General features: G+C 36.4%; 2 protein-coding genes across 2 annotated transcripts; one reads left to right on the top strand and one right to left on the bottom strand.

The window, feature by feature from the left end:
* Window positions 1-680: 680 nt before the first annotated feature.
* On the bottom strand, window positions 681-1738 carry LOC308407708 (H-2 class II histocompatibility antigen, A-Q alpha chain-like; the record flags this gene model as incomplete). The annotated part of the gene is made up of 4 exons (XM_080899535.1): window positions 681-814; window positions 901-1182; window positions 1309-1551; window positions 1684-1738. The coding sequence occupies 4 exons, from the start codon at window positions 1736-1738 to the stop codon at window positions 681-683; spliced, it is 714 nt and encodes a 237-aa protein (XP_080755661.1).
* Window positions 1739-8985: 7247 nt separating this feature from the next.
* LOC308407716 (serine/threonine-protein kinase/endoribonuclease IRE1-like) lies at window positions 8986-13954 on the top strand (the record flags this gene model as incomplete). The annotated part of the gene is made up of 9 exons (XM_080899548.1): window positions 8986-9742; window positions 9848-9996; window positions 10075-10295; window positions 10656-10782; window positions 10858-10955; window positions 11130-11154; window positions 13409-13534; window positions 13637-13788; window positions 13894-13954. 9 exons carry the CDS (start codon window positions 8986-8988, stop codon window positions 13952-13954), a joined length of 1716 nt encoding a protein of 571 aa, XP_080755674.1.
* Between the last annotated feature and the right edge of the window lie 889 nt (window positions 13955-14843).

The raw sequence follows: 14843 nt of genomic DNA on the forward strand, positions 1-14843 counted from the left end.
ACTTCTTACAAACTATTATTTCATTTCTAGTAATTTTCCAGAATGTATTCACTTGTATCGATTTATTTACATGTTTTTTTTAAACTTAGTTTTCACATCCTTGTTAATAATAGTGGAGTAAGTAATAATACTTATGAAGTGTAATGACTAACAATCAGGTAGACGTCTCAGCAACAATGTGTTTAATATGTTTATGGATACATTATTTTTTTCTAGTCTGGTTTTTACTTTATTTCAGTTGAAAGAAAAACAGCATAGTTTTTTTCAAGTTTCATTCTACTTGACATAATGCACCTAATATGATTTTAGAGTGATGGATTATTAATAAGGCATATTTCAATGCTAGAATACCAGTAATGCAGACTTCAAGCTCTGCACTAATGCTACGAACCAAAAATGTGCAGCAGCGCGTCACGTCTGAAAATGTCTGTGGGAAAAGTGCTGATATCACCGTTCAGCTTTATTGCACAGTATGAAAGCGAAAGGTTTATTATAGAAACACTGACATATCAGCCAAAGAACGATGGTTTTATTTTTAACAGCATATGAGCCATTAATGCCATTACACAGGTGATGCAAATACGAGACAGTTCATGTTTGTCAGTAACCACAGAGGAAAGTTATGCCTGCTGGAAACAAAGGAAGGATTATGCAGCTCTATACAATATGTAGTATACATCTCAAGCAGTGGGACCAGAGTGCACTGCTTTAAAAAAAAAGCAGGTTCCTAAGAAAACTCCAAGCAATCCAAGACTCAGGCCAAATCCACAGAAGACAGCTGGACCATTGCTGATCTCCTCTGTTTCAACCATCTCTAGAGAACAGCAGAAAGAAATGATGAATTCTAAACATTAAATCGTATTATATGTGCTAAAATATCTGAAGCTTCTTTGTTCTCACCCCAAAACTTGGTCTGAGGCTCATCCATTGCTTCATGTTCCACAGTGCAACTGTAGATGTCTCCTTTCTCTGGCACAAAGTTGAGGTAGGACAAAACATAAGCAGTTCCATCAGGATTGGACAAAGTTTTGATGAAAGGGTCTTCCATTGTTACTTCTACATCATTCTTGGTCCACTTAATGTTGATCAAAGGAGGAAAAAAGTGGTTGATGAAACAGATGAGGGTATTATCTTCCCCTGTTATCACTTCATTTCTGGAGTAGATGATGAATTCTGGTGGCTCTAAATTAAATGAACACATGATTTGCTTAAATTCAACTTTCTCGTTTAAAAAAAAAGATCTAAAAAAACTTGCAGCATAAACAGTGAAAACTGAACAGGAAACATAACAGTTTGAGTTTCACTGACCTTTTTTCTTTATTACAGACTTGTCTGGCTTCCATCTGTACATGTCATTTTTGCACATGCTTCGATATAATACTGCATATTTGTAAGCGTCAGGTGAACGAAAACTTGTGGGAATTTTGCTCTCCCAAATCAGAAGATCTTTTTTAAAGTCTGCATAGTATATTTCATCACCATCAAATGCTGTACAGATTTGAGTATCACTAGAGTCAAAACATCCATAGATGTGACAAAGTGTATGACTTCCTAGGATCAAGTGACAATACAGTTAAAAACACAGTGTTAAAATACTCTAAATTACAAACAAATAAATCATAAATAAATCTTACAAGATGAAAGTTATAGATGAACCAGTAATGGGGAAATAATGATACCTACCTTCAGCCTCGACACAGGCTGCTGTAGACAAAATAAATATAATTTTAAGGAACATGTTCAGTCTGTACTTCGCGGTGTTCTGCCTTGTGTCTGTAGTCTTATATCAAAGTTGACGGTGATACAGGACAACTTCCTCATTGTTAAACAAATCATATAAATGTTGCTGGGCAGAACAGGAGGAGGGGAGGAGTCAAATAGAATTTGCTGAACAACTTAAACTAAGATAAATACAGTTTATGGAGCAAAAAAACAAATCCAGATAAATCCATTCACTGTGGTTACATTTAGAATTGAATTTTTTTTTAAATTGTCATTTGTGCTTAGGAACATATAATAATTTATGCTTAGAAATATTTAATCATTTGTATGCTGATAAAAATCACATTCTTATTAGGTCTGATTAGATTCTGTGTGCACTTGTGCACCATGAGATGAGAGGAAGCAGCCTCGACATTATAATTTCCATTATAGCTTTAGGAACTAGATTGTTCTGTTTCTTAGAGGTGCAAGACTTCCCACCTTCAAATGTGCATTTGAGATATGACCTATTGCAAGTTCCTGTTTTTATAGTTTAGCAAGACGCTTACTTTTGCTTTTCTGCATACCTCAAACACACAGTTTAAGTTCATTGAAAGGTCGAATGTCTATGTATAGTATGGCCGGAAACACATACACACATGCACCTACACACCCACACACGCACAGGATACAGACACTGGTGTTGTTCAGATATGTCTGCTTAAGACTGTCATGTGTATTTGAAATTGCATATTCATGAATGATTGCTTGCTGACAAGCAACAACTGTTGAGGCTGCAGTGAGTGCAAAGGTGGAAGTCCTCCTAAGACCACAGAAAGAGAAAAATAAAAAAGAAGAGGGGCGCTTACAAGGTAATGTATACTATCTCTCTGAAAACACCTGTATGAAACTGTTGCAGTTTTTGAGCCATGGGCCCCGCCCTGTAATGGTGACGAAATTATGTCAATACCTTACCTTTAAAGACAGAGAATCAGAGAAAAACAGTGTATACTTTACTATGTTATTAACACTGAATTTGCAGTGGCCCTTGTTTGTTTGTTGTTTTCCACTTTTTACAGTGAAAACGCCTGGTTTGAGAGTTCACAGCAAGATTTCCATAACAGTTTGCCTCTCAACAAGCGCCTGGCTTTATAAGATAGCATGAGAGCTGATATCTCACATTTGCAAGGGGTAGCTGATCAGTATGAAGTTGGTTAAAGGGGGGGCAGGGCTAAACATCTTAATTAGTCTGTACTAAATTTACTATATAAACTGCCTAGGCTACATGGAGTAGCAACAGCTTCTGGAAATGACTTTTATAACGCTCAGTTGCTTACAAATTATGCACATCACATATCCTCCTCTGGAAATGACCACTACAGACCCTTATATTGCCTTTGTCACCACTGTTTACAAACTGTACATGGTCTATAGAGATAAAGTAAATAGTGCATTTTCCCCATATAATTTATATTATTTAAGCGTTTTGCTCATTTTTCTCCAAAAAGTGCTAAAAGTGAGAGTGACTGGCAGGGGCTAGTCAGCGAGGTAAGTGAGTGGGAGAGACCGTAAACAGCTGCAGACACTGACCGGTTTTATAGATGTTTCCCGGTGTCCATATGGAAACGAGCCTCGGTCTCTTAGCTTTCATACACCTGGACGTTCATTAATAGACGCATGTTTTGACACCAGTGGGCTCTTCATTGATGGGGTCTGCTAGCTATATAATATAAAATATCTATACAGATAAAGTAATTTATGAAATATTTTTCATGCATTATTTTTCAAGAAAAACACACACAGTAATGTTTATATATAATTTTATTGTATTGTTTATTGATATTTGAGCAGGCTGAGCCAGCCTGGTCATGTTAGGCTGACCTGTAACATCATCAATTACACTGGTGTTCCAATTGTACACAAATCGCGCTACCTTCTCGCATTTCTCCAGAATGCCATGTGAACTACGAAGTCGCAAAGAAGCGAGAATATGAGTACGGACTCGTGTACTTAAGAACTGAGAAATGGCCAATGTCTAAAGCAACTACGAAGTGCTGAAGAAAGAAGAAGAAATCCCACGACTCCCTGAACTCCATCGTCCTTATATCATACAATATGTTGATTTTCAGGGACGAGATATCTTTGTCTGCAACTTTATGAATACACTCTGGAAGAATATATCAATAATAAAAACCATGACACACTGGTGTTAAAGAAACTTGTCAAACAGATTCTTGAAAGTCTAAAGGTGCTTCATTGTCAAAATCATTTGAATGGGAGTCCAACATTTAATATGTACAGTTTGGATCATGTTCAAGATGTGTACAGATTCTCTGTGAATGGTACTCATGGCCATTGATCAGTGGTCTTTGATCAGTGGGTTTTGGTCAGTGGTTGTTGATCAATGGTCATGAGAATTTGCATAATTAAGATTAAGGAACTGACCTCCCAGCCCATTGTTCCTCAGTGGGCTGGTTTCAGTCATTATGCAAATGTACTGTTTATAGGATTGGGGAAACCTGCAGTCAGCTGAGACTGAAGAAGTCACTTGGATGAGTGACGAAACCTTTCTCCCACAAAACTCTACGTCCAGATGAACAGAATCAACTTTTAGAGATTATGCATGGTATTTATCTCATTTTAAGGGGATAATTGCTTTGTTTAACATTGTATTTTATATACTAATCTTTTTTCCACATTTTCTCTCTATTTCTCTCAGATCTAGTGTCAGTGTTTTTATGTTACCTCCATTGAAATTATTTCTTCTTTTCCACCTGTTGATTCAGCTCAGGATAGTCATTCCACCTCTTGACTTTATGACCTGTTGAATATCAACTCCTTCATAGTTTTCTTAAATTAGTAACATTTCTCAGTCACCTCTTGAACATGGGCTCTCAGTCATCTCAGGCACTTCCGTTACACAAGTACTACTTCTATTCTCCTGAAAATATAGCTAGCATTCATAAAAGTGAAAAAAAAAAAAACAGTACTGTGATTTAATCTATTTGGATTTATCATTTTTAGTTAAGTATTTCTATTCCTTCAACATCTTACAATGCTGTGACTGCAGCCATTCCCCAACTCTTGCCTTATGAGCACTGGGGTCTGTAGTTTGATGGTTCCACAGTGCCTCCCTCTGGCTGTGATGAAATACCACACCCCTCTGCTCTTTCCATTACTGATAGAGTCTAACAAGCAGTCCGACGGGAAACAAAAGACACAAGCAATTCGTAGCAGTAGACATGTTATTGAAAGCATTAAGGGACTTTGTTCTGTTTGAATAGTTGTTTGAAAAGTTTTGCATGTGTTTATAGTAATCATTTTCCAAATGCTGGTAGGATGAGATATATTATTTTCAGGGAGTTTGTAGTAGTAGGAACTTTATTTTTAATAAATATTAATAACAGCACTTTTTAAAAACAATTTTATGATTAATTGTATTATAGCACTGTTTCACCATATTATTAGGCAATTCATTGTTTTCACATATGTAAATCACTTTTATTTAACATAAAAAGTATAAAAAGGTACATAAGATTTAATGTAAATTTAAATCTACAAACTTTATCTTAATTTATTGTCTCATACAAATACTGAAATTTTCTGTATTTTAGTCACAGAGCATTTCTCTTTTTTTTTCTTTACAAGACTCATTTTTTTCTGCTGCCCCACCTGCTGGACTGTTATATGTGTTTGTTTGTTTGCTGATATTTAATTTATTAAATAAGTGTGTACTTCATAATTCTGTGTCATTTTTAAAAATGTTGTCTATGAGAATTCCACAATGTGATGTGATCCTGGTAGGTCTAGTAATTCTGGGGAGCAAGTTCATACAGTACATTGTGTTAATAAATGGATCTTTCATATTTCAAGTCCTGTGTATTGTGATCCATATAGTTAAATGTTTTCTGTTCTAGTTGATCATATTCTGCAACTGTCTGACTGATGCAACTGTTTATTCCAGATGTAGCTGAGTTTATTCTTTGAGTGTGCATCATAAGTAAGTGTGTGGTTGTTTGTTACGTTGTTTATAGTCCAGGTCATTTTGCTCATTGATATTTTTCGAGAGCCACCATGTTTTTAATGGTCAGTACTTAAGCTTCCTCTGGTGATCTGTTTAGTTTAATGAATGTTTTGTGAAGTACTTTGAATTTTCCCCAGTTCCTTAAGATATCACACTTTTTTGGCTATTTAAGAGATATGATTAGTATATATTATAACATAATAATATTATGTATTATGTTTGTAATTTATAAAAGAAAAAAACACAGACTCTTTGCCTACTACATTTCATTTTGAAATTTCAAGTCTATTTGTGTCATGTAAACAGTATCACGAGGATGCTTTGTAAATTGTATTGTAAATCCTGATTTTATTTTGTCTTGATTTGTTTTTTTCTCTGTTTTGGTTGAATTAGTGAGTAGAAGCTGACTGCCCCAATTAGTCTTCCTAACCTAATCCCAAATTCAGATTAAGGGGAGTCTGATTCAACTGCCAAACTCAGAGACTCAGGCAAGAAGGTTGCAGTTTCTCCTTCACTGTGAGAGAATTGCAACGACTGCTGATACACTAACAGTAGTAACAGCATTGGGTAAGGTCAGACACCATGGCATGCTGATCTCCTCAGAACCTAACAGCAGGAGAAAAAGAAGAAAATGAACAAAGAGCTCTGCATGGTAACCATAACAATCCAAGCTACAGCCAACCTAATACAAGGACACACCTGTGCATCCTCCATTACAGCTCCTTCTGCAGTGCTGATGCATTTTAGAAATAAGGACATAGTTCAACATGAAACACTGAGACTGATTTTTTTTTTCTTTTACAACCATATTGTTGGGTTTTTTTATAAACCACATCTAAACCACATCTATCTAAATCTGAAAGCTGTTATCGTCATTTTCTTTGATAATATATCTGTTTTTTTTATCCAAAGTTATTTTTTGTATGTTTTTATTAAACCTAGAGACCTGATAGCTCCCCCAGCCCAAAAACATTCAAGAGTAGCAATCTCTCCAAAAACTTCATAGTAACTACAGACTTCATTACACTGCTGAAACCGGAAGACCCGTAAAAGAGGAAGAACCGCTTCGAGAAGCAGGAAGATATCGCTCAGATGCAGAATTGCTCACCTTTGGCACGGTAAGTCATTTCTCTTACAGTTTTTTTATAACGGTATTGCAAAATAATCCTTATGTTAGCGTAAAAACAGCACACATTGTAGACTTACTGTTTTAACTCAACGTCAAAGGATTTCAAGTTTACTTAAGTCTCGGATAAGTCTGAATTCTTCAACGCGTACGTGTTGCGCCGAAGTTTTACCGCCTTCAGTGTTCTCAGCCTGTATTTCCCGTTGCGCATCCTCCTGAGATTTAAAGTTAAGATTCCTATTCAGTCATATTAAGCCGAATGTTTTGGCAAGTGTGCATATGCCTAGTGTATAATCATACACATATTTGTCTTTACATTAAAAAAACATTCAACAGGAAATGTGAAGGAAGAATAACATCTCTGAATCCCAACAGTAAATTTCTCTAGTCTCATTCTGTATTGAGAGATCATAGCTTAAACAGCAGACACCAAAAGTAAAATTTCTTACAATCCAACAACAGTTTTCTTAAAATTTGTCATGTAGCCTATAGATAACTGAAAGAGAACTTACTTATTGACTGAACTACCCATACATACTTTAGACACGTGTAAAGAGTTTAGATGCAGTTTGTTTTAAATGCAACTGTTTTGCACTGTAACAAGATGTTGTGAATCTTCTCTCCAGATACTGTATGTCATAACACAAAAATCCAAAGTCACAAAGGAATGGAGAGAAGAAAAGGTCCTGTTATACATGCAAAACACTTTAAAACACAGTTAAATGCTTTCAAAATATTATTTTTGCATGCACAAATACTCCATTTGTAGTCTAAATAGAATCTTAGGATTCTGTAGACATTTATAAACAACTATTAAAAAATCAAAATAAACATCCTTTAAACTCCAGTTTTAAGGATTTTAGGATTTTTTAGGTATTTTAGGTAAAGCTGGTTTTATATTACTTGGTTAATGACAGTGCTTTCTCGTTCGCAGGCAATGTGAAGCAAAACAATGAATATCATCTCTCAGCTACATCTGGCAGTATCCCCACCAACAGAGACACATCCTATAATCCAGTGCATAACTAACAATGACCTCAGAAAGCTCAAGAAATTACTGAAGGACAATAATGTTAATGGAGTTTACCCTTGTAGCAAATGGGGTGATTATATAACCCCACTGATCTCCGCTGTTGTAAATCACAACACAGATATCTGTTCTTACCTTGTGCGTCAGGGTGCGGACCCAAATATACCTTCTCAACTCCAGTGGACACCTTTGCATTATGTCTCATATTCTAAAGCACCACTTTATTTTGTGGCTCTGTTGCTCTAGGCAAAAGCTAGCCCAGATGGAAGGAGTGCTCCAGTGCAACAAGAGATACCCACACCACTGCAAGTTGCAGCCTTTGAAGACAGGGAGGATATCATGAAAAGACTCATCTCTGCTGGCGCTTTGGTGACACTGCCACCCATAAATGATCCTCAGTGGTTTATTAACAGTAAAAAAATATCTCAGATGATTAATCACCTTGCATCAAATGGAGATAGAGTGTGTTCCCAAATTAGACATTTTTTGGATATGGAAATTGCTGTTTTTGAAAAAACACCTGACGAAGTTTTTAAAATGTTCAACAGTCACATGTTGTTAGAGCATCCTAGGTCTCATCTGACCATGACTGAAATCCTTTTTACTGTTACTGGGAGATGGAAAGATAAATACTGCCAGGCTTGCATTAAATGGCTAAAGAAAAATGGAAATGTGAATACTTACATTGAAGGTGCAGCCAGTCGCTTTCCAAACATCCCTAAGACACATGTAGGGAGGGCAGTTGAAAGTTTGAGTGCAGTTTTCTGCACAATGGATCAAATAACAGATGAGCATGCAGTAGCTATAGTTCCACAACTACTGAAACTGCTTTGCTTAAAAGAGAGACTTGACATCTGTGCAGGAGTGCTACAAACATTGTATGTGATAACACAGAAAACAAAAGGCACAAAGGACTGGCACGTCAACTTTTTACAGAACTTATGCAGAACAGTTTTCCCTTTTGTAAATGAGCAACACTCCACTGAGATCAGGGTCTACACATACGGTATATTCGCCAACCTGCTGTCAGCTGAAAAGGCAGCTAACATTTTTAAATCAGTGGCCATAACTTCAGTGCCCGAGGACATACTGACATCTGTAGAAATGGAATTGAATGAAAAACTGAAAGAGGTGCTGAGAAGTCTGAAAGAATATCTGAGTAAACCAAACTCAGAATGTGAGGGAAACACAGCCTCAACATCAGGCAGGAAGAAGAAAAAGAAAAGGAAAAAGAAGGAAAAGACCCAAAAGCAAGAAGACCCAAATGCTGAAGTTTCCACTGCAGCAACTGATCAAACAACAAAGGTTTCTGTTGTAGAATCAACTTCAAATCTAAAGCCTTTTGACTACAGCACCAATGGAAAATCAGAAAAACAAAAATGGCTTCCAATCAGCAACAGGTGGAGGAGAAAACTGGAGAAACTTGTTTGCACAGATGACAGTAAAATATCCAGAATCAGAAGCATTATTTATGTGAATGATGCAGAATTCAGAATAGCGAAGGGAAGCGATGGTACTGAAGTCTTCTTGGGGCTGAGAGAGGACGGCACAGAAGTTGCCATTAAGAGAATGTCTAAAAGCAACTATGAAGTGCTGAAGAACGAAGAAGGAATCCTGCGACTTCCTGAACTCGATCATCCTTATATCGTACGATATGTTGATGCTGCAGAGGACGAGAACTTTGGATATCTTTGTCTGCAACTTTGTGAATACACCTTGGAAGAACATATCAAGAATGATGACCATGACCCACTGATGCTAAAGAAACTTGTCAAACAAATTCTTGAAAGTCTAAAGGTGCTTCACTGTGGAAATCCTAAAATTCTTCACCGAGATCTCAAACCCCAGAACGTTTTGATTGGTGAGACATGTTTGAAATTCAGGGAAAAACTAAACAAAACAGATGTCAGGTAAATATAAATTAATGATTTAGTTTCATGAGTTTTGTATGTTATTCCTCCTGCAGATGTTACTGGGAGGGCAAGATTAGCTGATTTTGGCCAAACAACTTTACGTACACGCAGTGCAGGAACCAGATGCTGGATGGCCCGAGAGACTTTAGCAGAAGAAGCAGAAGAATCTGTCATATCATACAAGTCAAGCACTGACATCCAGGTAATACAGGTCCATGAAAACTTGATTAACTGAAAGATGCCTTGGTAAAAATATCTAAACTGATGTGTTATTATTAAGGTGGCAGGCATGCTGATTTATTATATCCTCTCTGGAGGCAACCATCCATTTGGCAAATCCTTTAAATGTGAGTCAAACATTTATGATGGGAAGTACAGTTTGGATCATGTTCAAGATGTGGTGGCAAAGGATCTCATCGAGTGGATGATCAACAAAGAGCCAAAGGACAGACCCAAAGTAGAAGAATGTTTAAACCATCCCTTCTTCTGGACTCCGAAAGAGTAAGGAAGTCATGCTGTAACAGAATCTGCGATTTCTAGTTTAACTTTAGTAAAGCAAGAATAGATTTGCTAATGAGAGCCTAAACTGTGAAGGATTTTCAATCATTTTCCCACACATGGGGGAAAGTTTTCAGTCTGTTACTTGGCTTAATCCATATGTTGGGAAAATGAGGTCAAACCGTCTTGTACTCAGACAGGCACGTTAACATTGGCAGCAAATACTAAATTTGTTTCATACATTTCTATTCTCGTATTTTTAAGCATGACTCTTTTGTGCTGCTCCTGTTATTATTCAAGATTTTCCTCTTAGTTTTATGTTGTTGTTGTACTTATAAAGCATAATTTAAACTTTATTTCCAGGCAGTTTGAATATTTGAGAGAGACCGGGAACAGGGAGGAGGTGGCAAACTGTCGAAATGCCGATGAAAAGCTGATTGGTTCACTAGAAGCATGTGCTAATGGATCCTTCAAACTGTGGAAAAATAAGGTGACTTACAGATGAGAGGTCAAACTTTTGTATTCCTAAAGTCCAGTTCATGACCACCATGTTTTGTTGTTGCAGTTTCCTGAGGAGCTGGTTCGGAAGATGGATGGCAGAAAGCCGTACCCTGAAAACACGCTGGGATTACTGCGCTTTATACGCAATTTCCATGAGCATAAGTAAGTTAAACTAAATGAAAAGTGATGTAATTCATGAACACAAATATTTATATGTGTATATATGTTAATTTCTTGTAACTATATGAACAAATCACAAATATTTCTGATACTATGACAGATTTGGAAGCTTACTTCTCTGTTACTACTCATTAATAAAACTTTCCTTGTTCACAGTCGTGAGGACGCTCCTCACATTGACGTATTGGTGTTATTTCCTGATCTCTTTGGGTGTGTTTACAAGTTTACCAAGGATAAAGGCTGGAATTTAGAAGGAAAGAAGGAAATGTTTGAAAAAGAAGAAACAAAGGACATTTGTACCGCCTTTACAATGATGTCTACAAGTACGGACGACCCTCTGAGTTTCCCAGTTCAGGAATCTCAATAGTGACTTTAAACAAAGTTGAATTCAGTAAGGACGAAGGCTGTCATTAAGGCCTGTACAGTATGACAACCATTCAGAGAAAATGTATATAAGCAAATACTATTATTAGAAGTACAGATGTTAATGAAAGCTTTGAAGGATATTTTGTTCAAGCGTGTATATATAAGCACACCACAGAAACCAAACTAGCAAAATCAAAATGTGTTCTGCACAATAAGCCAAAGTTTTGCACCTGTTGTTCATTGTGACCACTTTCCAAATCCTGATAGAAGGAGAGATGGTATTTTAAGGGAGCTACTAGTACTAGATGTCAGTAATGTTATTTGTATGGTTTTATATTTAGCAGTTAATTTAAAATGTGCTATTATGGTGGCTGTATTTGCAAATGTTAGTGATTTCAATCTTTTTGAACCAAAAGAAATGGTAACACTGGCAGTACTTAAGGATAAGTTCTCCCAATTCAGTTTTTTTTTAATTACATACAGACAGACATTTTTTCAGTTTTATTCCAAATAGGAAAATGATTAACCTACTTTTTCAATACATTTTAGTTTTGTTGTTCAAAAATACATGCTTAAGTATGCATTTTGATTTTTGAAAACTTATATGTATCATGTCAACTGTATACTAGAACTATGTACTATGCCAACTTTTCTGTACATGTATTTTGAATTAAAAGTGAATGTCATTACAAATTTACCAAATATATTGGAATTTGTATGTTTTATTAAAGATTTTTTTTTCTCATTTTCATATTGTAAATTACTTGGAGCAAATTAATCAGTGAAGGTGTCAGGATATGTTGATGTGTGATGTAAATGGTAGCATGGCCCAAGCATGGCTCAGTGTTTGATATTGAGTAAAAAGTCAATTACAGCTGTTCTACTTTTGTGTAAATTTCACAATGTTCAAGATATAGGGGTAATGATAACAGTTTTATTAAGTTTTTATTCACATTAAAATGTTTTTTTTACCATATAATTCATTAATAACTGTCAACTAGTTAAACACGATTTGTATTGATTTGTATTTACATCAGAGCTCTCTTATAAAAAGTTCAGTGAAGCTGCTGAATATCATTATGTCAGGTTCATTTTAAACATGACTTACTATTGTGTGTAATGTGTGAGTGTATAAAACGTTTATACAGTCATTGGTTGCAACATAGATCAGATGGTGTTGCCACCATGAGGTGAAAAGAGAAATTACACTTTAATAATTCTGTTTATGGTGGTGAGCCATGAATTATAAATTTTAAGGTAGGAGTGAAGGGCCTGACCTGGGACCGTGTTTGGCTGCCTGGCTGGACTTTGGTGTAAGACAATGTTTAGTCCACATTGAGTCATGAGTTGTATATATTCTGGACAAACCCATCGATGCCATCACTCTTATAAAAGAAAAAGAAAAAAACCCCAGAACATAAAGTAAAACTAAAGATTTAAGAAGGAATTTTGCACTGTGACTCTTTCTTGTTTTGTTTAAGAAGCTCACTTTCCAAACCCTGGTCAATGATGCACTCAGAGATTAAACCGCTTTTATTTGTAGTTGACTCGGACGACATCTTCCAAAGATCCAAAGAACGCCAAAGTCCCGACCATTTAGTTCTACATTTCTACAACCATACAGTTTTTTTTCTAGTGAATGGTATTGTAAACTTGTAAAACATATAAATTACACATATTTAATAAACATTATTTCATATTCATAAAACTAAACGCAAAGTAAACTGCAGATTGATTCTTTCCTGTGTAAATAAATGTATAAAACTGTGACTGTAGGACGTGTCCCTTCATTATTTTCAGATTAATGTTAAAAATACAAAGCGACAAGTGAAACCTAGTTTTTTTGTTTGTTTGTTTTTTGCACTTTAAATGTGTGTGAACTAAATGTTAAAATAATATCAAATATAAACTACATTTTCAGTGTAATTTGATTTTAAATTGTTATTTAATTTAAATGTTTGTCTTATTATTCCATAACAGTGTGCTGTAAACGGTGACATATTTAATGATGGACTTTGTCCTTTATTATAAAACTAACTTTGTGTCTTCTTCACTTCTGCTGTTTGCAGGCTGTTTGTGGACATCAAATTGAGCCGCTTCAGAAACGACAGCTGGCACAAAAGCTCCGTCCAGCTGCCTTTAATAAAGACACGGTTGCTGCGTCTCATCCAGAGTTTGACGATGACGATCAGAAAGTAAGCAGCTGTGTTTTTGCACTACGCAGCACACTCATCTCTGCTATAGTTTGTACATTTGCACCTGGACCTGTGTTTTGTTCTGTGTGTGTCTGTGTGCAGGATGCCCACGAGTTCCTCGTCTGTGCTCTGGACGTGCTCCAGTGTGAGTTCTCTAAGCTGCAGACAGAAGCAGCTGCCTTGGACAAACCTTCCATCTGTCCAGTTAGAGCTCACATTGGCTTCAAGATGTTGAGCACAAATAGCTGCAACAGGTAGGAACAAAGTAAACTTTGAATGTTTTCATGATGCTGCTGATATTTCTTCACTGTGAGTCTGTAATCTTTGAAATGATGTGATGTGTGGTATGTGGTTTGCAGTTCTTTGGGCGGGAGGACTACCTCCACCTCTCCCTGGACGTGGTACATCGAGGCTCAGTGAGACTCCATTCTGTGAGCAGCCTTCCACAAATATGTAATTCATCTGTGAAAGAGTTCAACTCTAATGTACCTGTTCCTCCTGCTCCCTGCTGCAGTTGCTCATAGTTGGACTCATAGTTGGACTATGAGTGCCAGTGTGGAGCTAAGAAGATCGAAGAGGAGCTGTCGTTCTTGAACCTCAGATCGGTCCCCAAAGGCCTCAAACCACCACGGTTCAGTCGGTGTCGGGCTAACAGTTTCTTTCATGTCATGTCCTCCTATTGTGTGAAGTTGCACTGGGTTGGGACTGGTTGTTGTTTTATCAAAATGTTCATGTTTTTGCTTCAGATTGCCTATGAAAGAGAAAGCACTGACATTAACCAAGGTAGACAGCAGTCCCCCCACCAACAGAAACAATTAATTTCTAAACAATTAATTTAAATAATAAATGAATGCTTCTTTTCTTATGTCTAATTTTTACTTTTTGAACTCATGAAGCATATTTATCTTTTTTGTATTTTAGTTTCTTTGGGACTTTTTTGTTTCTTTGTTTTTTGCAATATAAAGGTCACTAATATATTTAGTGACATACTTTCTTCTGTTATTGTAAAGGAGGGTTTTTTCCAAGTTCCACTAGCTCCAGTATTTGTTTCAAAATTAATTCTAACATTCAACATGTTAGAATGTAGGATTTTTTTTTCCACTTCTTGACTTTTTGACCTGATGAATATCAGCTCCTTAATTACAATGGGAAAGATGAGTTTGCCACATACTTTGTGTCCACATACCTGGTGGTCTTTTGTTTGATGGTTCCACAGTGCCTCCCTCTGGCAGTGATGAAGTACTACACCCCCCTGCTCTTTCCATTACAGGGAATGTCTAGAAAGCACAAACCTTTAATTATCATAGCT

Source organism: Rhamphochromis sp. 'chilingali' (genome assembly GCF_963969265.1).
Source record: "Rhamphochromis sp. 'chilingali' genome assembly, chromosome: 1".
Lineage (NCBI taxonomy): Eukaryota > Metazoa > Chordata > Actinopteri > Cichliformes > Cichlidae > Rhamphochromis > Rhamphochromis sp. 'chilingali'.